This window comes from Scaptodrosophila lebanonensis, unplaced genomic scaffold (assembly GCF_003285725.1).
Source record: "Scaptodrosophila lebanonensis strain 11010-0011.00,11010-0021.00 unplaced genomic scaffold, SlebRS2 tig00000001-arrow-pilon, whole genome shotgun sequence".
Taxonomy (NCBI): domain Eukaryota; kingdom Metazoa; phylum Arthropoda; class Insecta; order Diptera; family Drosophilidae; genus Scaptodrosophila; species Scaptodrosophila lebanonensis.
The window spans coordinates 393,626-418,599 of record NW_022060529.1 but is presented as its reverse complement, the minus strand read 5'-3'; the positions used below and the strand labels follow the sequence as shown (position 1 = coordinate 418,599).

At 39.1% G+C, this 24,974-nt stretch overlaps 1 protein-coding gene across 7 annotated transcripts in view; it reads left to right on the top strand.

Moving 5' to 3' along the window:
- LOC115633450 overlaps positions 1 to 23,421 on the top strand; it is a 90,644-nt gene extending 67,223 nt beyond the window's left edge. For all 7 annotated transcript variants that reach the window (XM_030530906.1, XM_030530913.1, XM_030530921.1 and 4 more), the window contains 9 exons: positions 2,511 to 2,908; positions 2,992 to 3,583; positions 3,648 to 3,828; positions 3,892 to 4,091; positions 18,322 to 20,149; positions 20,230 to 20,430; positions 20,493 to 20,735; positions 20,810 to 20,920; positions 21,819 to 23,421. In XM_030530906.1, the coding sequence (XP_030386766.1) occupies positions 2,511 to 2,908; positions 2,992 to 3,583; positions 3,648 to 3,828; positions 3,892 to 4,091; positions 18,322 to 20,149; positions 20,230 to 20,430; positions 20,493 to 20,735; positions 20,810 to 20,920; positions 21,819 to 21,992 (3,928 nt within the window). In that variant the 3' untranslated portion in view covers positions 21,993 to 23,421. The remainder of the gene's footprint in view (positions 1 to 2,510; positions 2,909 to 2,991; positions 3,584 to 3,647; positions 3,829 to 3,891; positions 4,092 to 18,321; positions 20,150 to 20,229; positions 20,431 to 20,492; positions 20,736 to 20,809; positions 20,921 to 21,818) is intronic.
- Positions 23,422 to 24,974: the final 1,553 nt, after the last annotated feature.

The window sequence follows — 24,974 nt, the reverse complement described above, 5'->3', positions numbered from 1 at the left end:
AATTACATTTTAATTTAATTGAAAAACTCGAAGCGAACGAGAGTGGCTTAAAGAGGGGAAGCCACTAAAAGCCTTTGGCTCTGTTGAACGTAGCTGTTGGGCCTTGAATATTAAAATTATTGGTTGAGTTGCGCATTTAACTTAATATTCGTGTTCGTTTCTTTTTCTTTAATTTGCTTTCCTTGTTTCCCAGTCAATCGAAGGGCTAACAACTGGGCCGCACCCTGAAAGTATGCCACGCTATAATTTTTGCCGACCAAACGCCTTTTGTCTCTCGTTTTTGCGCACCGTGGTAACACAACGGTAACGGCAATCAGTCGTTTAGTCACCGGATATTAATTATATAAATTAACCTGCAGTGCGTCGGAATATTTGAGACATAGTGTGTGCGTGTTTGTGTGTGTCTATGTTTATGGTACATTTCCGTTGCTGTGTCTCGGCGTTGCCACACACTCTCGCTATTGTATTATGAATTTACCTTGAAGACTCTACTATTGTTTTCTTTGCGTTGTGTAATCTTATAAGTCTGGTTGTTATGACTCGTCCAGGCATCGCCTCTTCATGCCTGCCTTGACGTACAGAGAGAGAAAAATTAACGACAACAATGATCATCTTGAATATGTTAGTCCCTTGTGATGAAATGATAGTCTATATAAAAACTTATAGTTGAATTAAAGTTGCTGCAGAATTTCGTATTTTCTAGTCATTAATAGGGATTTGACATTTATTTGTTGTGCTCTGGCCAACACAGTTTTGCATTCATTCAATTGGCAATTTATGCCATAGTATACTATATATTACAATCAAACAGCCCATTGAAATTGATTGGAGCTGCACTTCATTATATCATCAATATACTTTTCCATGCACTCTGGCATTTACACACTCATACACGCTCATGAATTGCTGCAAACTTTCCACTTGTTGCGGACTTCCAACGTAAACAAATTCTGCCGGCTGCTTCATGTCCGTTTGAAGGCCAAAGGCAGCGCAATGGCCATAATGAGTGCGACTGGGTATGGCTTGCAGTAAGCTAAGCACCAATAGCCAGCAATAACAATAACAGCAATAGCAACAATAGAAGCAGGAGCGGTAGCAATGACATCAATTCTGTTGGCTTTGACTCCTTCGAACGGTCAGCTCTGCAAAGTAGGCCACGTTCATTTCTCGCATTGACTTAGCTGATGTCTGTCTGTTCGTCCAATTGACTGACTAACTGACTGACTGACTGCTGTGATGTGTATGAGTGTGTGACTTTCTTCATTGCTATTATTATTCGAACACTAAATCAACATTACGTATACGACGAAGTGGCAGCTCAGCCCAGCCAAGTCAGCTGAACCTTGCCTTGCATTCGCATTCTCATTCGCATTTGTGGCAGTTTACGCGTTGAACTTGACACGAGCAGTGCGACAAAAGGCAGCGGTAGCTCACAGACACATGTCAATAGAAATAAATACAAATTGCACTATAGGTGATCATCAAACATGTTTTGAAAATTCCTAAAAACAATAATCAACAATAAGATAACGAAAGTATTAATAAAAAGTGTACAAAAATCACTCGGCAAACAACAACAATCACAATGAAGAGCAAAATTCGTTACACGCGTAGCAAAAGTTTTAAGGAGATACTTGGCTACAACTATGACAAGTAAGTGTTGTTTGTTTCCAAGCGCTTAAAGGCGCCGAAACTGACAAAGACGAGAAAACAACGTTTGCTGCATACCTCAAGGCTTTCTGACAATAAGACCATCATATATATATGTATATACTAGTATGTGTTTAGATAATGTTGAAAGTCAAGTCAAGTTATGTTATGCTGCTGTTGACGTTACTTTTGTCTCATTTGCTGCGAATTTGGGTCACCAACTAAATGCAGCTTTTAAAGTGGATAATACATTTTTTATCACGTCCCCACCTCCCGCTACGTCTTTACTTTATTTATTTATTTTTTTTCAAGTATTTTGTTGTCATCGCAGATCCGCCTAAAAGTAGGCCAAAAGTAAATGAAGCGCCTAATCTTGTTTTGCATAGTTCATGGTATTGTGTTTATACATTCTTGTCTTCGCGAGACGTAGGCGTCGATTTGATGTCACCTACGAGCAGGACTGGGGTAGAAGTTGAAAACATAGGCCAACTAGGCGATGTGGCTCGAAACAGATATTTGCATATTTAAGATATTTAAATAGTTTAGTTTCCAAGTGCGATCCAAGCGATGAATTGTTTACTTATTTCATAGCTGATATGTCATAATAGCTGTATTGTGAACGAATTTCATTTCTTCTCTTATTATAAATTTATGTATTTCGTTACCAATAAAACATTAAATCAGACTCTAGTTTACAATATCTGATCTGTGCGGAAAGTGTTAGCATACTATTCAGTCTTTATAGGGTTTAAATTATCTTAATTAGAGAAAAATAAGTGCAAATGTGTCAGTGGTTTCTTTTCAAATTAAAGGAACAGACATAGAACCGAAAATAATGATAAACCTCTTCTTACCCACAGCGATGATCAACCAGACTTGGGTCTCTCAAATTCCAACCACACAGCCAGTTCCGATTCTAGTCTCTCCTGTGGCTCTGAGAGTCCCAGCACCTCAATGGAACAGGTTGGCGGGGGCGCCGCGGCCGGTGCGACCGCAACACAATCCGCCATATCGTCCAGCTTGCATCCTCATCTGCAGATACAGCAACATGCGCATCAGAATAGTCACAGTCACTCCGATTCGTTTCATGGCAGTCTGGGCAGTGCAGGCAGTGGGCCCGTAGGCCAGCTACGTCAATGGAACTTTGAAAGTAGCGACGAGGATGATCTCAATGAGGCCGATTGGAGTTCCATGGTGGCAGCCGACATGCTAGCAGCGTTAACTGATGCAGAGAAGAAGCGACAAGAGATTATCAATGGTAAGCAGCAGCACAGCACCGTCTTATTTCTATGAATGTACATATGTAGTTGCTAATCGCAAATCATGCTCTGCTCTTTACAGAAATCTACCACACGGAACGCAGTTATGTTCGCACCCTCAAGCTGCTCGATCGCCTGTTTTTCCTGCCACTGTACGAGAGCGGTTTGTTGTCCCAGGACCATCTGTTGTTGCTCTTTCCGCCCGCACTGTTGTCGCTGCGCGAACTGCATGGCAACTTCGAGCAGAAGCTGAAGCAACGACGGCTCGAACACAACCATGTGGTGAACCACATTGGTGACCTTCTCGCCGACATGTTTGATGGTCAGTCGGGCGAGCAGCTGCGCGAGCATGCAGTTCAGTTCTGTGCGCGTCAGAAAATCGCGCTCGAAGCACTCAAGGAGAAACGGCACAAGGACGAGCAGCTGCAGAAATTGCTGCGCAAATCTGAATCGCACAAGGCGTGTCGCCGCCTGGAGCTAAAGGATTTGCTGCCCACAGTACTGCAACGTCTAACCAAATATCCCTTGTTGTTTGGGAATCTGTACAAGGTCACTGTACGGGTGTTGCCCGAAAACACCAGTGAAGCGGAGGCCATACAGTGTGCCCTGGAGTCGACTAAAAGGATACTGGTTGAGGTCAACAAGGCTGTGAAGACTACCGAGGATGCGCATAAGTATATTTCTTAACCATACAAGATGTAATTAGATTTATATTTATATTCTCCTATTTTCCAATAGATTGCAAAACATCCAGAGAAAATTGGACAAGTCCTCTTTGGACAAGGATAGTGAACTGAAGAAGCTCGACTTGACACAGCATCGTCTTATGTACGATGGTAATCTGACCATGAAGAAGAATCCAAGTATACAACTACATGGCTTGCTCTTTGAAAATATGATTGTATTGCTTACCAAACAGGTGAGGATGCATAAATAAATGTTTCTTTTCCAGATCTTAATTTACGCCCGTCTATTGTTGCAGGACGATAAATACTTGCTTAAGAATCTTCATATACCGCCGGCTGCTAACAATAAGCCTGTGCCCGTCAGTCCCGTCATGACCATTGATTCGGAAACTTTGGTGCGTCAAGAGGCTGCCGATAAGAACTCGTTCTTTTTGATCAAAACGAAGACTTCACAAATGTTGGAGCTGCGCGCGCCTACCGGCTCAGAATGCAAGACGTAAGTTCCATTATCTCTATACATATTCTTCAAATGTCTAATGCTAAATGAAACATGCCGTTGTACATCTCTGAACCAGTCGTTGTAAAAATTCTGCGCCACATGTGTCACGGAATCGCAAAATTGCTTCCGCATAATTGCAGCATTTTTCATGCTTTTGACAATGGTAGGGGCGCCCAAATACCTCTACCGGTAAGGGGGTATACCATAAAAAAAAAACAAAAAAAAAAAAGAAGAATCAGTTGCAAAATTTAAATCATTTTTAATTACGATTGCGCGTCTCATTAAAAATTCACTTCAAATATTTTAATTTCGTGCGACTTTAGTTCGATTTTTAATCGCTTTTGTCGCATTTATTGCCCACACACATGACGTATACTTGATATACTATATATAACACGCATCCGCATAGCCGAGCAAAGTATGCGGCACCTACTTATTGTGAAATGTACGGAAAATGAAAAAATATTGGAAAACACACATATGCTTATTTATGTGTGCATTAACCTCGCGAATGCCCCCAGCTATAAAAAGTTCTTCACACAACATATACATTTATCAATGAGTGTGTATATATATATATATTTCGAATTATATTGTGGCGTATTGGGCAAAAGAAAGACAAAAACCATTTTGCAATTAAAGTTCGGCCCACGCCCATCTTGAACAACACACAAACGCATAGAAAAAAGACGCATTTAATTCAATTAGAACATGAAGCTAACTTCATTCGAAAGGAAACAAAGTATTGCTGCCTACATACAGGCGCTGACGCAGACACAAATTATATGATAAACGCTGCAACTTGTTGTCATTGCTTTTAATTGCAAGCCTCGCCACATGTGTGTGTGAGAGAGAGTATGTGTAGAGGGAGAGAGAAGTAAGAGAGTGCTCAATCACGCGGCTCACTGCAAATTGGGCAGCGTGTGCCGCTTTCTCTGGCTATTTGTGTTTTTCTGCTGTATACTTTAAGGCACTGCGCAATTGCAAACTCATTAGATTGCGGGTCAGTGAACTTACTCGACTTGCCAAACATTTCTAGCCACAACCTTCATAACTTCCTCACGAAAATAATACACACACACACACACACTCACATGCATGTCTGGTATACATATGTGTAGGTGTGTATCTTTGGGTATTACATTGGCTATAACTTTGTGTAGGCTAGCATACGTTTTTTCATTATGTGCTTTCTAATACAGGGCTTTGTGTACATATGTAATTAGTTGCTTTGGCAGATTTGATTGATTCTCCAATGTATAATAAATGTGATGCCTGGCACATAGCCACATAGCACGAGAAAGCAGCTCTTAGCTTAGTGCCCATTCAACAGGCTCCATATTTGATATGTTGGCGTGTCATACAGAATGACAGCTTAAAAGGTATATAGAAATTTCTTTAATAGCTGAAATCCACTTTCGCTATCTACGCACCCTACGCCACTGAAGGAGCGTCCACTTCCGTACATATTTTAAACAAAATTGTAAAAGCACTTGCAATTTATATATAAGTGTATATAAGTGTCGATTACTACAGCAATGTTAGTTGTATTGAGCAAATGTTTCTTTACTTAGGTAAAAATTAATCATTATTTCCATCAAAATTATCAGGAAGAATATCATTTCAGCCCATCCTTTCAACAAATGTTACTGTTATTGCTAATAAACGTATATATCCAGGTGTGCTGCGAAACACGCTTTCTAGCTCCACCACGAAATCATTTCTATAAATACACTCCAAAGTGCCAAAAATCATTTTCATCCCCTAATTCCTCTACAACCCATGTTCGTCGTTGCCCTAAGCCCAAAATCTAATTGAAATCTAACTATAACTCATATCAGGTACTGAAGAAAGTTTAAACACACATCCAAAACCCTCTTATTAACAATGAATTCAAATGGATATAATTTTAAATTTAATTCATTTGTAAATATTTAATAAAGAACTCTTGGTATGCAAGATCTTCGAAGACAAATCAATTTATTTGCTTAATAGCTATTTAAATTTAGAGATTATTTGAATTACTTAATAGTACTTGGCGATAAAGAATTTTCCGTTTTTATACCCTGTACCCAAAGGGTAAAAGAGTATATTAGTTTTGTGCGAGTGTACATGTAATTAATTTTTTTTTGTGTGAGGTATTTAAGAGTTGATCCTGCTCGACTTTAGCATTGCTTTCTTGTTATAATTTCATTTGTTTCATATTAAACTTATAATTAAATGTCAATCTCTAATTGAAATACGCTTTTCGCAGTTTTTTTCACAGCCAGTCATTTTTATTTACGTCTACTTGTAGAGTATAACAATTATATTGTTCTGTCTTATAGTACAGGCTGCGTATGGGTAACATAAGTCGTATATAATGTGCTGTACATATTTGGTATTTGTCATTTTATAGTATACAAGTACAACAATTTGTATTTGCTTTGTTTGTCGCCACAGCTTACAACTTTATTTGCGACGCTTTAGGCAAAAACCTGATTAAAGATTCATTTCATTTTGGCATTATTCACCAAAAATGGGAAGAACAACTACAGCAGCGATGCGGTGGTTGTTGAACAATTTTAAATGCGTGTCCAACGAAATAAACAAATTACAAATCATATAATGATAAAATTTTGCATCACATCTGATTGACAATGCCAATGAAAATTGCCAAATGATTTAACCAGTGCGCTGCACATGCAGTTGACAGTTAATTCGATGTGGAAGCGGTTGCATTGCATTTGCCACTTGTCAACTGACAGACGAAATCTGCCACGCTCGCAGACAGAGCAGACTGTCCTGTCGAACGAAAGCCACTGAAAGGTCAAAAGTATTTACATGCAGCTGCATATTAATTTACGGATTATGACACTCACAGGCGCACAAAGGCTTTCTGATTGATGTTTTTGACAGCGCTTGGCGCCCTCTCCAAAATTTTTAACAAAAATATAAAAACACAAAGCGTTCATTTACATGCATATACAAGTATGTAAGAGTACGAGTATTTATTGTGCATAATTAGTGCATTTGTGGCTGTTGGTGTTTACAAATTGTGAATGGCCCAGGAATTCTTTTGATGTGTTAAGTAGAAGAAGGCGCAAGGTTGAGTTCAAAGCATTGTGCTGAGAAAACTCAATTGCAAATGCAAAGTGTCAAGGTTTTGTATACTTCCAATTCGGTAATAATACAACGCAATGCTGCGTATACGTAATATGCCATAACCATTACCAATAATCTCTCATAACGTGCGCATATGGTGAGCAAATATGTTATCGCATCTGCGCTACAATTAATTCCTTCGATTTACCCAATATTGCATCTGTTTATACTGCCTTGTATCTGCCAAAAACATCCAATATATAGTCCAGAAAAAAAGGATCAGCTTGTTTTTAAATATTAACAAGTTTTTTTTTGGCCATTTAAAATATATTAAATGAAATATGATACATATTTGAATTGATATGCCTTCGATTTACCAAATGTTGCATCTGTTGTATCTGCCAAAAACATCCAATATATAGTCCAGTAAAATAAGAATCAGCTTGTTTTTAAATATTAAAAAGTTTTTCAAAAATGTAAGGTCTTTGGCCATATAAAATAGATTAAATTAAATATGATTCATATTCGAATTGATATGCCTTATGTTTTTAAATAAATTCTTCTCATTTAAAATTGATGTACAATCAGTTCATGAGGAAACACAAATAGTACAGCTACTTGTTAACTTGTTTCTATGCATGTTAGGTACAATACTTAAACCCAGTGTGCATCGAAGACTGTTCAAAATCAAGCGCAGTGAATATGTTAAGCAAATAAATGCAGTCTCATAAATAAAGTGAAATGTGCCAAAGTGTACGTGCAAAACAATTGCGGCGCTTAAAATAAGTGGGCAGCACATTAAACTCGAAATTCTTGAAATTCATTTGGCAAGCAATTAATGATGCCACTTTAAAAGCCATGCTGTAGGCTTCCTATTTGGCCTTTTTGGGGGTGAAGAAAAAAAAAACAAACAGAGAAACCCGCAAGCATTTTCAGATGTAGATGAAATCGTTTGAAGTGCTGCCGCTTTTCGCATCCTCCTGTAGGCATAGATTGTTTCTCTCTCTCTCTCTCTTATTTAAGGCAAAACACTTGAGAACGTTTTGTGCTTGCGGCTCCTTTTATAGCTTTTTCATTTTTTATTTCAATTTGCAATTTAATTTAATTTCAATTCCCGTTTTCATTTTCGTTTGCTTTCTTTGTCAAAGCTACCGTGGTATTAAACGAATAATAATTCTCACAAATTTCATATCAATCAGTTTTTAATTACTTTCTTTCACACTAATCCATACAATTTACGAAGGGATTTTCTTTTGTTTTTAATCACAGACCCAATGTCCTCCTTATGCAAGAACCAAGTTGATTCTCCGAAGGTTGGAACAATTTTCTTTTTACCGCAAACTTACTGCCAACAGCAGCCACAATTCAACAATACTTAAGTACCAAGTTCAAGCTCAAGCTTCACAAGATGGACACATACTTACTTGCATATACAAAACATATGCATGCATTCTTATACATACATATATGTGTACATACGAATCTGTGTGTGCGAACGCGCATAATTCCAACTTCATTGCCAAATCCAAACGTCGCGACATTGCGTATACGTAATATGGCAATTGCAGTTTTCATACGCTCGAAGGTTATACGCCAAAATGCGTCAACAATGATTATTATTGCACATCGATGGCTGAATTATTTATTGTGATTGTTGCGTTCGATAATATTGATGCTGTAAATATATGTGTGAAAGAAATGAATTCAAAGCGAAGGCATAAATCTACTTCTCTGACCAAATATGATAAACACATAAGTATAGGTATAAGGCATAAAAATCATTTTAATGAGTGAGACTTTATCTGGTTTTTCCTGAGTTAACTTGACTTATCAGTCGCAATACAAATAGACAGTACAACGTCTCCATAGGATAAGATTTTTGAGAGTTACTGAATTTCCGACTCACCAGTGGAAATATCTTTAGAGAATCCCTAAATATTCACTATAGCAAGTGGCTCCTACTTATAGAAATAATTACTCTTTTAGGAAAGTTTCACTCGCATTCTAATATCTTTCAAGAGCAACTCTTTCAAAAGTCTCGCGCTTTTACTTACCATTTCTTGACTAATGAGTCGCAATACAAATAGTATGTCTGCATAGGATACGATTTTTGGAGCATTATTGAAAAGACTTTATCGGAAGTGGTTCATCGTAGTAGTAGCAATTATCCTCTCTACGAATTTTAGGCATACCTTAATTGTATTCTATTCTTAACTTATTAGCTCCTTTTTGGAAGGCATTGAATTTTATAACTTGTTAAGAAAAATGAATATTATGTGCATTTTATAGACAAAAATATGCTCAAAGTATATTTTATTTATATATATTTTATATATATATATTTTTGCTAATATCTTCAGTTTGTATGTCATAACAAAAGAAAACACAGTCCCAATTGTGTGTGTGTGTTATATTTGGCAGCAGTAGCATCGCCAGAGCAACAAGAACAATGCGCACTCAACGCTGAATTGCTTATCACAGACTGCCTGTCGGCTGCCCGAACAGCAGACTTCGTGCATTCGTATGTGACGCGCATTCGGCCGCCATCGGCCATCGGTTGGTGTATTGTATCGCGTTGGTGTGTGTGTGCTTCCCAAGCGCTAGGTTCGGGCGCGTCGCTATAAACTTTCATTGCCCCATTTGCGCTTTTCAGTTGGCGTTTTCGTTCGGCTCGGACTTGTCGCAGCGCGCGTTTCTCTGCACTTAATTTGATAGCGAGAAGAGAAAAAATTGATTCAAACGTCTACGTGTTTTCCGTTAAAGTTCAAATATTCAAACGCAAAAAGAACCGGCGGCCTAATTTGGACTAATTGTTTGATACTTTGATTTGGATCGTATATAACAAGCGATGAACATTTTCAAATCTTGAATTCTGACTTAAAGCAACTAAATCAGGCGTGTTGCCATAACATGCCATACGTGTATTTGTTGAAATGCAAAATATAATAAAAAGTTACCAACATTTGGCAAACACGGCGCTATTAAAACTTTATGTAAAAGCCACATGTGTCGTTAATTCATGTACATTCTCATAGATAGATGTATATACTATATAGTACGAGTATACTCGTATTTTTGTGTGATTATTGTAATGTGACAACAACTTGGCGCATAATTGATTAAGTTTTTGATATAAACAGATGTTTAGGCCCTTAATTTTTGCATATCAATAGGATTGTTTGCTTTATCTACATTTACATATAATATATGTATGTATATATTTATCATAAAAATCGGTGTAGACGGAAGCTGCGTCATTGTCGGGGGATTCTTTTATTTTATATATATATATATATATATATATATATATATATATATATATATATATATATATATATATATATATATATATATATATATATATGCACATGTATCTAATATATGTGCACAAATTGTTGTTATTTTTTGTGTAGGCGCACAAAAAATAAGAAAATCTCATGTTCTTTTTTTTTTGTACACTTCAACCGCATGGTGTTGCTTTTGTTGCCTGTCTTTTGTATATTTTGTTCGCTTAACTTGGCGCCAAATGTAAATGAAAATTTGTAAATTAGTCTACTTCACTTGCTTTGTGGCTATTTTTATACACACCACCTTCATATAGCCGCTTTATTCCTTTGTTATAGCCTGCTGCTGCTCAACTTGAATTTGTAAAAGCTTTTACAATATTTATTAGACCTGCTGCGTATTTGTGGTATTTGAAATGGAAAATGTTATTATTATTACTGTTGTTGCTGGACGTCATGTCATGTCAGGCAGTTAGTGGCCTGTCTATGCATTGTTTTTATATAACAATTGTCAACTGATATTAGAGTGCACAACTATAGAAAATGTATTTATATACACATATCTATGTGTAGCTAGCGTTGTCTCTGAGGCTTAACATCAAAGTTGGTTTTTCCATTTCTCTAACACGACGTCGTATGTACGTGGCTCAGATTACATTAACAAATAAACAGCATCAGCAACAATAATGTTCATGATGACGAAAACAGCACCGACAGTGACAACGACGATGTCGCCAACAGCAACGATGGCATCGATTAACAAACAAGCAAGCAACACCAACATCAACAGCGATGGGGAAATGCACTTTTACTTTACTTAAGTCGTGTTTAAAACATCTTTGCCAATCCTCCTATCTACCCCTGCCTTCCAGTCAACTACAAACCAAGTGCGTTGGCCCTATCCTCAATTCTCATCCTAACATAAAGTATCTGCCCACACTCTCTGCACCGTTGTCAGCTCCCAACTACTTTAATTTCATTAATTGTTCAGTGAATTAGTGACAAGTGAATGGATTTAGTTGCTGTACACAAAATAACATTTAGCCTAATTGAAATTGGCTTTGAAAACTACTACGAATATCTAATTTATATAATAATAAAAAATACACATAATATATATGTACATACATATATCTTGTATGCCATTTAATGTCCATTACCTTATTAAAATTTCTACATAAAGCTCAACCCTCGTCCTCAGGCAAAAGAATCACAGACAAAAAACAATTTGAAAGGTTGAGGTTGTCCGCATGAGTTTCATATTTCATAGCCTGCTTTTTGGCACTGCTTTTAATTTTGTACGACATTGACTGTGGGTGCCCGAAGGGGGGAGGTTGGGTTGTGTTTCTTTGGATTTGATTTGTGAAAATTTATGTACAAATTGAATGTGAAAGGCTTAAGTAATACAGCACATTTATGGGAAGCAAATAAATCGCATAAACAGGGTCGTTCTCGTTCAACAGAGTTTTGATTTTGTTTCATTCTCTTTTAACGTTTCGCGTACAGACCTCATTCTCATAAGACTCATTTGGTTCATCAGAGCACGCGCTCCTCCTGCTGCTATTGCTTCAATGCATCGCTGGACCTCAGGACTCGTGCATATATAAATAGCTACAAAAGCAGAAAGCAACAAGGCGGAGACTGAAACAACACTCTTTTTGGAAGCATGAATTCACTGAACTGTTCTACACAGCTCCATCAAATAGTGTATATGTGGGTGGAGGGGGGGTTATGAGAGGGGGAATGTTTCCTACTCTCCATAATCATAATCATCGCCATCTTGTCCGTGTGCTGGCAATTATGAACTCTGTCCTGGAGCTGTTTGCTTGTTTGTTTATTGTAGCCTTTTTCAATGCTCCTCTCACACACTGTTTATAGCCTGAAGCTATGCAAAAGTTTTTGTTGCTGCTCCTTCGTTCAGTGCTGCCGCTTCGTTGGACATTCAACTATAGCCACCCCTGTCCCCAAACACAATAATATGTAATACACACATATATTTATGTACGAATACTTGTATGTATGCGAAGGGTCCTTCTCTGTTTACTGCGACAGGTGATTAGAAACTCATCCTCTAGTGTTGCAATAAATACAGGACTTTCAGCAAAATGTACAGATATAACAGAAATTAATTGAGTTCTTCTATTCTTGCTATTAATCAGAATTTAGTGATATACATTCCTTACCTACTTGCTGAAATTAAGTGAACTGATTATCAGCAGATTTTGGGTTTCTAGGACCAAATAATAGTTGTCGATATTTACATACAAAATATTTTCATATTAAAGGTAAATCCATTGATTTCACTAAACCTTTCATATTTGGAAACGTAGATAGTGCAATATTGGCAAATTTGAAGCCGTCGGCTCCCACCACATTCGTCTCATGTATGTTCATATGAGTACTGATGACAACAATGGCCAATTGAATCGAACAAATTGAAAACAGAAACACAATCGAGGCTTTGTTGTAGTCCTTAACTATTTGCTTGTCAGCAGCTTGCTTGCACCATTGAACTCATCTGGTGGCTTGGCACAATGAAGAAGGGCAATATGCTCGAATAATGTGAGGAGGTTACGAATACAAATGCTCGTATATCATACAGAGAGTACACACAATAGAATACAAGCTAAATCATTTATTTTACCACACAGCAACACCAACACACGAAGCTCATTGTTAGATGCTCTTGACTTGAAAAGTGAGTTTTGTGCACATGCAAAATGGGTCACTTGTCTGCCTTTCATTCCTCTCCACTCCATTTTAATCCCCGACCTACGCCCCCACACCGTCGTCTTATTGGCTTGGGGCGAAACATAAAAGAAATATATACTTTTCTGTTGCACTTAAACCCTAATTGACTGGCTGCCTGACTTAACCTTGATGAAGGTTCTTCTTGGCACATGACATTGCTATAAGCAGCATTTGTCTGCATGTACAATCAAAGGCAGCTTACGAAGCTCTAGTAGGCACTTGAAGGTCGCTCCAATGCTTTTAGGTTTATGTACAAATTGTAAGACGAAAGTCCTTTTCAAAGTCCTACACTGTCTTGTCTCGGAAGATATAGACTCGAATTTGATTCTTGGGAGCGTTATTTCATTATAACGATAAAATACTATTATTGTTAAAGCAAGACTCAATATCGCCAAATTTATCTGCCTAATAAAATAAAGGGCACTACAATTGAGCAGGAGGGTGACACACATCCCAAAATTGCTTTATTTTCTGAATCTTCATGTCTATTAGTTAGCATTCAATTAAGTTGTCAGTGAGAGAGAGCAGGATATAATTTCTCATTCGACCTCTAATAGTGCTTACAAAAGCACTATCTAAAATATAACAATTTAGATTTATTACGATATAATATAAACATAAGCACAAGTTTTGATTTCTCACACTTGAACACAACTGCAATGTCGGAAGTTAAGAAGCCTAAATCGAGGAAGATTTGTTTTACCACATATGATAATAAAACCGTAAACGTTCGCCTGGATAAGCTCGAAGCCACTGGCACACTGAAGGCAATTGTCGATAAGGCCCATCTAGGTGGGGATGAGTCTGATAACTCTTCTATCAACTTGCCCAAGTGCCTTTGTTTTTGGTAAGCCAATAATGAATTAATAAAGAAGAAAGAAGTGCAACAGGCAGAGGAGAGGCAAAGAGCACAAAACAGGAGGCGTGAATTGCGCAGAGAACGTGCCGCGCAAAGGGCTCTCAATGCTGAACCTGGTGAAGAGTCAACCATGCACTCGGTCGCATCAGAGAAGAACGGCAGCACGGAGACGCTTATGGGTGAAGACACAGACGAAGAGACAGCAATCGATTGAGCTAAAGACAAAAAGCTGTAATCAACATATATTATTTGAACAGATTTTTCGGTAAAACACGATCAATCGCAAGATCAAGCGGACGCAGAATAGACAACATAGTCTATTCTAAAATTTCTAAAATTTTCGTTACTAGTTCAATTTGAGTTTTTTCTGTAAATTAGAAGATATTTATGTGGTTTTTTTTACTACAGTAAGATTATATTGCTTTGGCAAAACGATCAGTAAATCATATCAATATTTAATACAATATTATCTCTAAGCTCAAAGCGGCAATTTTCTTTTTTTTCGGTTAGACAAAGGGTTTAATCATTTGGGTAAAGGGTATACATATTTTATTTGTATTGTTAAAAAACTCCCCAGTCAGTGATTTCTATAGAATTGTTCAAATATCTGCAGGCCAGCAGGCTGCAAATCGCATGCTTGGTTTTGTATTATTCTTTAGTCTTCTTTAGTTAGACTCCTTTGTACGCAGATCAGCGCTATCGTCATACTTTTTAATGTTTCAGTTAAAGACTTTTACAACCGATCAATACAATATTATTATTAGTCTAATAGACTGCATTGAAAAGTGTATAATGCGAAAGGCGCGCGTACAGCGGAAGACTTGATTTATGCTTTCCTTATGCTCCCCGCACCCTTCGCGCCTGCCCATATTGTCAGCAGGCGAATAAAATTGGTATTTATTTATATTTCGCCACCGGGTGACGAAGATGAAGCTGTTGAAAGGAAGAGGAAGAGCTAACGATAGAATGGTGGCAGTAAGCGGGGAATGGAGGTCGGTTAATGGGAGGCGGAAAACGAACGCCGGGCCACGCGGCTATAATAAATGCGGTCAATGGCTGCGGGACTGTCCACGGGCGGGCGGTTGACTTTGTATATATGTACGTGTATATGCATATATAAATATATATAATAAATATATATATCTTAAAAGTATACTCACTTATCTTCAAAATTTAAAATTAAAGCTGGCGCCAACCCCATAACAACAAATAGAAAGAGAAAAACATTTTACTGCCATCGAGTGTTGCGAAAATATCGAGAACTAAAATACGTACCAAAACAAAACACAAACAGGCACATCCACCCACACGCGCACAAGATTCTGAAACTATTTTAGAATATAAAAACAAAGCTCTAGAAAAGAAATAGAAGAGGGCGGTCGGAGCGGGAGAGAGAACGCAAAAGAGTGGTGGGAGAAAAATGCGAACAGTGGCAAAACTTTTTAGTGCAAGGCGCATTTTTAATTGCCTTGACATGAAAAATATTTAATGGCATTATATTCAAAATTTTACCAAGTGTCTGGATGTAAACACCAAAACATTTTTGAATGAATTCGATACGCTCTTTCGTGGAGCACGGCAGCATTTTATTTGAAAGTATTTGAAAACCGTAACATGTACGTTGCTCGGGTAAATACTGGTGCATATGTACATGTACTTGTAGTATGTGTGCGTAAATTAAACAAGCACATGCCAGCATCAAGAAAGTATTTAAGTGTCGTTTTAATAAACCATATCATAGGTTTAGACACACACAAGTCAGACTCAGACTTCAAAATTCACTTCTACATAAATTAATCTTCTTTTAAATATACTTAGTGTGTGCCCGTTCAGAAATGTCGGAAATCAAATGTACGATCCAGAAGGGAAATGCAATATCTTAATTGACCTGTCCTGAGTTCCCCACAACATTCTGGTATCAAAAAATAAAATAAAACAGGAAAACGCTATGCCATGAAAAACCGTCTGATTCATGATTTCCACACAAAGTTGTATATACTTAGTATTTTTCCAATTGAATTTAAGGCATTTGGATAAATAATCCAATTGAATAATGTATTAGCAATGTTTTTGTTGTACTTCTCATCGGGCCATTTGTCGCCCACGCATTCCTCTGCCTTTTTAGTAAACTTCTTCACTATTTTTTCCCCAGAATTTTCCATCTTATTTGGTTAAAAATGTACATACCTATAGTACATATATTGCACAATAGTATAAACAGAAATCGATTGACGAATTTCGAAGCAAGCTGAAAATTTGTTCTTTTTTCGGCGTCTAAGTCTAGAGAATTCTCACGCTCAATATGGAAAATAAAGGTGGAAATGTTCATAAATTTGACCGCGTTCTTTGAATTTCCCGTGGTTTTTTTTCTGTCATCAGAAATTTATGGTCTCCTTGTTCATTCATGATTTATGGGTCTCGTTTTCCTTATTTTGAAAATATAGTATTATATATGAAATAATTGTATGAGCCAATCAAGTCTATGAATGGTTTGTCATTACGCATTAAGATATTACTTTTTGATTTAGTAGGTGCCAATAGAAAGACAAAAATATTTGTGTCCCCATAATGAAAATGTGGAAGTAAAAAAAAAGAGTTCAATGTAAATAAAAGAACCGTCAATTAAATTGTTTCGTGATACCAGCATACAAAATAAATTGCTTATAAATTTCCGGATCTTTTCCCGTTTCCGTTCCATAGTTTGGATACAATTGAAATCATGTAGCATGTTTTACTTTGCCTGACAGAGGTTTCTTCAAAAACTAATGTTGAAGATCTCATAATTCTAAGATAGCGAGAAAGGAATATTTTATCTGTATAAGAATTTGAGTGAATAATTTAATTTATTGATGATGAGCAGCTTCCATAACTCCGACATACCCTAAGTTCCACCACCTAGGGCGGCATTCGCCAGCCCTTTCATCATCAACTGTTTGTTTCCAACTGCGCGTTCCTCAACACGCGCACTACTTGTTCATATGTTTGAGAATATTTATGCATATATGTATATGTATATTCTTATATATTTTGACCTTGTTGCTCGGATGCTCCGCTCAGCTTATGTTACTCACACGCTCGAGCTACTTTGGAGCCGCATTCCGTTTGTATTTTCCAGAGTATTGTATATCGGGTGCACTAATTTTAATTGCCTACAAAGTTTTTCGCGTAATCCGCCTAAATAATTCACTGCCAATTTCCACTAATGAGTTTTTCCCAGCCATAGAGCCATCTCGTCGCCCAATCCCAATCCCCAATTTTTGCGTGCCATTTTTATGAATACAATACTGCTCGACGCTTGTTTCTACTCCATAAAGCTGACTTTATGGGCATCGTCTGCGGCCCAAAAAAAGGGGGGGATAACTTTGATTGCGACGCTTGTTGTATTTTATTTCCTATCGCAACAGCCTATCTACTATATGCCTTGCTTTCAAGCAATCCTGTTCTTATTCCGTGTTATTATTGTTGCTTTTTCTGTTAGTTATTTTTAGAGTTTTCTCGGCAGTTCGCACAGCAGGATATATTAGTCAGCATTGCTTCTGTCTCTGTTTCCTTTTTATGGCCATGTGGAAATTGCCAAACAACTGCCGACTTGACAAGTTCAAGATGCACAGAAAAAACTGTGTGGGGAAAATTATGCAATTTACTTGAATCTACTATATATTTGAATCCGATATAAGAAATTCAAAGAATTTTAAGAAGGACGCTGCACAAGTCTGTTCGAATAATAATGCGGGCTAGTAGGCTGCCAATATAATCATCCCCATTATGGCTTTGCAAAAAGTATACTAAGTCGGTTTTATGTATCTCCAGAAAATTCCATTGATTATTAAAATATTAAAAAAAAACATAATGCATCAAACTGATCAATAAATCAAAATCCAAAACCTCCGAGCAATAATTGTTGCACACCACCACACCATGAATTTTTTGTCTCCGGACGACATCTTTAGTGGTGTGCGGAGGAAAAGTCTGTGCAATGGTGCCCTGCTGACCCTAAACGGAAAGCAGAGTGAGAGCGCCGCCTCCACGCCCAGCAAAAGCAAAAAGGACCGTCGTCGTGGCAGCTTCAATGAGATCTCCAGCAATGGGCATAATGCGGGCAATGCCACGCCCAGCCACAGCGGTCGACGCGCGTCCTTGGTGTCCAGGTGATACTGCAAATATGATTCGACCGAACACTTACTCGCGCACACTCCTCAACAACAAATTGGCGATTGTTTCAATATTTCGTTGATCTTTTATTTTGCAGATGGTTCAAGCATATATCGGATGCAGCCGCCCAACAGTACAAGCCGCGCTCCAAGAACGCCAACAACCATGACACAACTGTTGATGATCCCGCCATTGCCACCATACCGCATTCCAATACCAAGGAGTCGCTGGAGCTGACGCCCGAGCGCATGCCACAACCAGCGACAGCCACCGTCACAACAACACCACTGGCGCCGCTGTTGCCGGTGGCAACCGCAACCGCAGCACCCCTGGCCAATAGCAGCTACGATGGTGGCGTACAGCTACGAAATGGACGACGGGAGAGCACGCCCAGCTCCCTAGGTGACCACGGCAGTTACTTCAATTTGACAAGCGCAGCGGCCAAGCAGAGACTCAGTCACAATGAGACGGGCGCGATTAATCGCACCATGTCCACGCGCAGTTGTGGTGAGGCCATCAACAATAGCAACAACAACCATTATGGAGCTGGTGGAGCTGGTTTGGATCTGAATGGCGTGGCTTTGCGTCACACGCAATCTGCACGTCATGCCAATGGCAATGGCAGCGGCGAGTCGAATGAAGAGCGCTCCTCCACTTACGGTCTGGTGGGTGGGCCCTCGAAACGGGACAGCGCGAGCATAGTCTGCTCGAATAACTCCAACGACACGCGGACGCTGCTCATGCAATCGCCCTTGGTAGACCCCACGGCCATACAGATCAGCATTAGTCCAGCCCACACCGCCGAACCGGTGTTGACGCCGGGCGAGAAATTGCGCCGCCTAGACGCCGCCATACGCGATGGTCTTCTGGAGAAGCAAAAGATTATTTGTGATATCTTCCGCTTGCCCGTGGAGCACTTTAACGAGATTGTCGACATTGCTATGATGCCCGAAGCTCCCAAAGACAGTGCAGACATTGCGCTGGCCGCATACGATCAGGTCCAATCGTTGACTAAGGTCCTCAACGAGTACATGCATGTGACCCCGGAGCAACAAATATCGGCAGTCTCGACTGCCATCTGCGATCAGTGCCACGGAAAGGAGAAAGAGAAACTTCTGCGCAAGTCAGCGACACCAGCGTCCGTGTCTACCGTGCATTCGTCCTCCGCCTCTTCGCCGCCACCGCCGCCGCTGCCGCCTCCAAACAAGCAGCCAGCACAGCAGCAAACGCCCAAATCAAAGGCCATGCCCAAGCTCCATACACCCGTGGTGGTAGATGAGGTGGCGATACATGAAGATGACGACGGCTACTGCGAAATTGATGAGCTGCGCTTGCCGGCCATACCGGCCAAGTCGCCATCGGCGCCGTCAGGGCCCAGCACACCATTGGCGCCTTTCAAGTCGCCCCCCAACAACAACAACAACGCAGAACAACCAGCTCTATCCAACAGCAACAACGCAAGTGGCCAGAGCAACAGCCCTGAGCTGATCAAACGCCAAAGCACCATTAGCGCCGATAGCATTCCCGAAGAATCCGCAGATGAGTTGCATAAAGCACTTACCGGTGAGACGTCCAACTTGGAGAAGGAGCCAACCACAACTGTGGAAGATGCTGCTGCCGATGCTGGTGTTGACGCAGAAAGAGCAGAGGCTGTTGCCGAGGCTATTGCTGAAAAGGTAAAGACAATAAAAACGGAGGGTCTTGCGGAAGTTGAGGCAGCCGCAGGTGTCCACGATGTCATGGCCACAGTTGAGGCTGTGGAGTCAACCGCTGACAGCACGACCATAACAACAGTCGCAGCACCACCTTCGACAGCCGAGCCGCAAAGTCACAAGATTCTAGAGACCAGCACCACAAATGTGGAGGAGGCAGCGAACAGTTCCAGCAGCGAGCATATCGAGGTCAACGATGTCTACGATACTTTGGTAAGTGCGACGAATGATGGCAGAAAGTAGATTATTCCAATATCATCCGTATATTTTTATATTTATTTGTTTACCTGCAGGTCGCACCCAAGCCGCATGTCACGCTCTCCACAACAACAACAACAACAGTAACAACATCCACGGCCGAGCCGCAAAGTTTCAAGAGTGAGGAGATCAGCACCAGCACCACCGCAGCTTTGGAGGAGGGAGGAACTGCAGAAAATACAGCGAACAGTACCAACAGCAAGCATATTGAACTCAATGATGTCTATGATACTTTGGTAAGTGCCAATAATTCCAATATCATCCATACTCGAATATACTTATTATTTTGTACCTGCAGGCCGCACTGAACAAGGCGCATGTAACGCTCTCCATGATTGACAATTCAACACAAACGGCACAGCCACTGCTGTTGCCCATGTCGCCCACTACTAAGGCCCCTGGTGCCACAACATCCACCGGAACCGGGACCACCTGCGGACCCAATCGCTTGCTACACGCCAGCTCCCTGGAGCCGAGCGTGCCATGCCACGCGCTCAGTAACATTGTCAGCGTGCTGAACGAACAAATTTCGCTGCTCTTGGTATGCCACATAAAAATCACCCACATCCACCAAAAACATATGTTCAGCAATTCATATTTTCTCTCTCCATATAGCCCAAGATCAACGAACGGGATATGGAACGCGAGCGGTTGCGCAAAGAGAATCAGCACTTGCGAGAGCTGCTGAGTGCGATGCATGAACGTAATCGAGTTGATGCAACAAAGGTACGCCTTTTCCACAAATAAACAATCCTAAAAGGATAAAAACTAATTTCATTAAAACTCTTCCATTGACTTCCAATGAATCTATCACACCCTTAATGGTAGTAGTAAGTAACTCCATAAGCTTAGACGAAGCGAACTAGGCAAACTTTAAAAACAAGAAAAATTCAGGAAAACCTGATGACTACTTTTATAAATAAAGAATTATTCAAATCAAGATTATAGAGATCTTTAAAATATTGGTGATTTCTACAAAAATAAGTATGTACTATATATAAAATATTTTGATGACCCCTTATCTAGCTTAGATTTTATTTCATTACTATATATTTGTTAATTCTTAAAGTAAGGAAATAAAATACGACATTTTATAAAAGTCAGTTATTAAAAAAAAGAACAAATCCGATAGATAAGAACAAATCCGAGGTTTCAATGCAGTGACAAATATAGGTTATCCGGAAACTATTTTGGCACTAGTGATATGCTTCCAAGTCATTTAGATCTATAAGTATAACAGATTTTATAGAACAGATATTCAGCTATCACGCAATATCGATCGATGAACTTTACTATTTGTTTGTGTATTCCCAAAAGGGGATCAGTCATCGTGTGGTCTGTTTTAAGTTGGATAATCTATATACTTGTATGTATTTATTTGCTATAGTAGCGTTCTCAATTATTTAATGTTGTTTTTTATTTTAATAACGATTTCCAAAAATTAGTATTCTGCATTTCATCTCAGACATATGTTTCGCTTAATTTCTGCCCTTGTTATTATTATTATCTGAAAATTATATAGAAATTAAGCGGAACTAATTGTTCATATGTCCTTATCATTTGTATGAGAGAGATTCCCAAAGAATATTTCTAAATATGTGTATATTTATTTTATTGGCTATAGGAAACTCCAACTGACATCAGGACCATACTGCTGGCGGCTGATGCAGAATTTGAGGACGAAATCGATGCCGTTTCCAATACATCGCTGACACCAACGCCGACGCCTTTGCCACCGACCACGCCCGCCGGCAGCAGCGGAAATTCGACCACCATTGGCGGCGAGTCGGAGCATTAAGTTTGTAAGGGGCGCGCATTTTTGACGGGGGATATAACCGCCGACTTCTTGGTATTTGTTTGTTTTTTATAAATATTTATATATATGTATGTACACTCATATATAACCTATACAAGTACATATATGAAAGCACGCCTTTGGCCAATTGAATTGGTGGCGTCTCTATTTCTCGTTGAACACTGTGTAGACAGAGCATTTCTACTGCTTATATAAATATTGTGTGTGTAGTTTCCCCGCCCCCCCACACACACTTTCTCCCACCCTGTCGCGCACACACACTCGCACACGGTCTTGGTGTTACGCATAAAGGTCTATTATATAGTATTGGGATTGAAATAAGCTTTCCATTAAATAATGAAATATAATACGCGTCTATTCCATTTGATTAACTCACAACAGAAACAAATACAAATAAAGGAGCAACCTATTGATGTAAATGTTGATATTTTTCGCTAACAACTAATTATATTTATATACAAATATACTTATATGAAAAGAAAAGGAAAACCATACACGTATATAACTAAATAAATATTTTGATCTAGCACAAATAAATAACAAATAACGGCTATATATATATATATATATACATATATATATACGCTTATACATACATACCCACATACTATACATAATTAGAACAATACTTGATATGTTAATGTGCCCCAAAAAATGAACGTACTATATACTATACATATGTATTTAATGAGCCCATCTGACGATTTTAATGCGAGATCGAATGGTATTGAGTTGATGAGTAATTATTGGTGATGCCAAGAACATGGTCTTGGAGGTAGCTCAGACCTTAAAATAAGTGGCAAGGATGCATTTGATGCACGACCAGAATTTCAGAGCTTTGGCCGATATCTTGGATTAGTAGTAGGGACCTCTTCTTCGTACTCTTCCTCGATGTATGTAGTTTAGAGCGGTAAAAATGTTACTCTTGTTTGTTTTTAAATGTAGCGACGAGACGAGAGCCATAAAGAAAAAAAAGGTAGCAACAAAATAAACACATAGGGAGCATGTCGATTCTGTCCCAACAAACAATGAAAACCAGAAAAATTGTATTGCCTTTAAAAGCATCACGCGTTTGTGTGTTGGTCTTTATAATTTTCTCAAAATCAAAAGCCAATTTCTCCACTTTGTGCAGTGAAGGTGAGACGCAGCCTTAGCCTTTTGGGACCGACCTAGAGGAGTCCTGTAATACACTTTGAGCAAAGCTTTTATTTTTGTTTTGAAAACAAAAGCAAACCCACAAAATACCCAACATTTTACATTACAAATATATACATTTTTGGATTTTTTTAAGTAAGAGAATTTGTTGAATGCTAAAATAAAAATACAATTTATAAATATGTATTACTATATTTAATGTAATTGAATGTACCAATTAGTTGATAGCAAATAAATAATTAATATTGTAAACACATCTTTTGTCAGATCTTTTACTTTCAACACCCATTTATTCTCTCTGTCGTTCGTTAACACAACACCCAAGCATCCCCAGAATAAGCAGCTGAAAAGTGCACACAAGGCTTGCGCAAAGGATGATATCCTTTTGGAAACAACATTGCAATATCCTGTGAGGCAGCATTTGTGCAAGTCGTCATGGAAGGTGGAATTACCGCATAAGTCTCGAAAGCATATGTGTCTCGACCGCAAAAATTTACTACGCGGAGCAAACGGGAAGTATGTCGCTCGTATGATGATGCCGTTTTTAAAGTTCGCCGGTTCCACACCAAATACGAGTCTCGCTGGTGTGCAATACCAGGCGATCATAAATCAGCTGTAGGTCGATTAGCAGTAGTAAACAATGACACGTGCGTGACAAAACTGCTGACTTTGCTGTTTGCTTACATATGTTTATTTCCCAATGCATTTATGTGCATTTGTCTCTTTTGCTCTTGCGGCTGAAATCGACACGCCCCATTTGACAGTTGCTTTGTCTTGCGTCGTTTGCTATCTACTTATTTGTTTACATTGACGTTTGCAATGCGTGTATATTTATCTCTTTCGCTCTTTAAGTTAAAATCGACGCGTCTGACTTTACAGCTGCTTATCTTGCGTCGGCTGATTTCTATTTCTTTCGCTCTTGAAGATTTGATCTGCACTGGCAATTTACTTGCTGATGGTATTAATATGCTTCCTTTCATTTATGATTGCCTGTTATTGCACGTAAGCCTGACTTGCATTTTGTATGAATCGGGGACTCGATTCCGATTGCCCCAGCTCCATACAAAATGCGAGTTTGAGTATACTGGGCGACCAGGCAAACATAACAGATAGCAAGGCAGCTAAGATCAGCAGCGAGCCACCAACCAACCAGCTGTGAGTCAGCTCAATATAAAATGAGAGAGTGGGGTTTGGACTGAGTTACTTGTTGAATGCTTTCGATGACTTATGATTGTCTGGTAATTTACCCAAACCAGACTCGCATTTTGTATGAAGCTGGCAAGATTTTTGGTTCCGAATCTCCCATATAAAATGCGAGTTTGACTTTGATGGGCGACTAGGCGAACAGAGATGATAGCAAGACAATTAATTTGAAATAAGAAAGAGACGCATATACATACAAATTGGGCAAGTAGATGCGTCTTTTTCACACATGCTGCTTGACTCACAGCTGTTTGTAGCTCGCTGCTGATCTCAGCTGCCTTGCTATCTGTTATGTTTGCCTGGTCGCCCAGTATACTCAAACTCGCATTTTGTATGGAGCTGGGGCAATCGGAATCGAGTCCCCGATTCATACAAAATGCAAGTCAGACTTACGTGCAATAACAGGCAATCATAAATGAAAGGAAGCATATTAATACCATCAGCAAGTAAATTGCCAGTGCAGATCAAATCTTCAAGAGCGAAAGAAATAGAAATCAGCCGACGCAAGATAAGCAGCTGTAAAGTCAGACGCGTCGATTTTAACTTAAAGAGCGAAAGAGATAAATATACACGCATTGCAAACGTCAATGTACACAAATAAGTAGA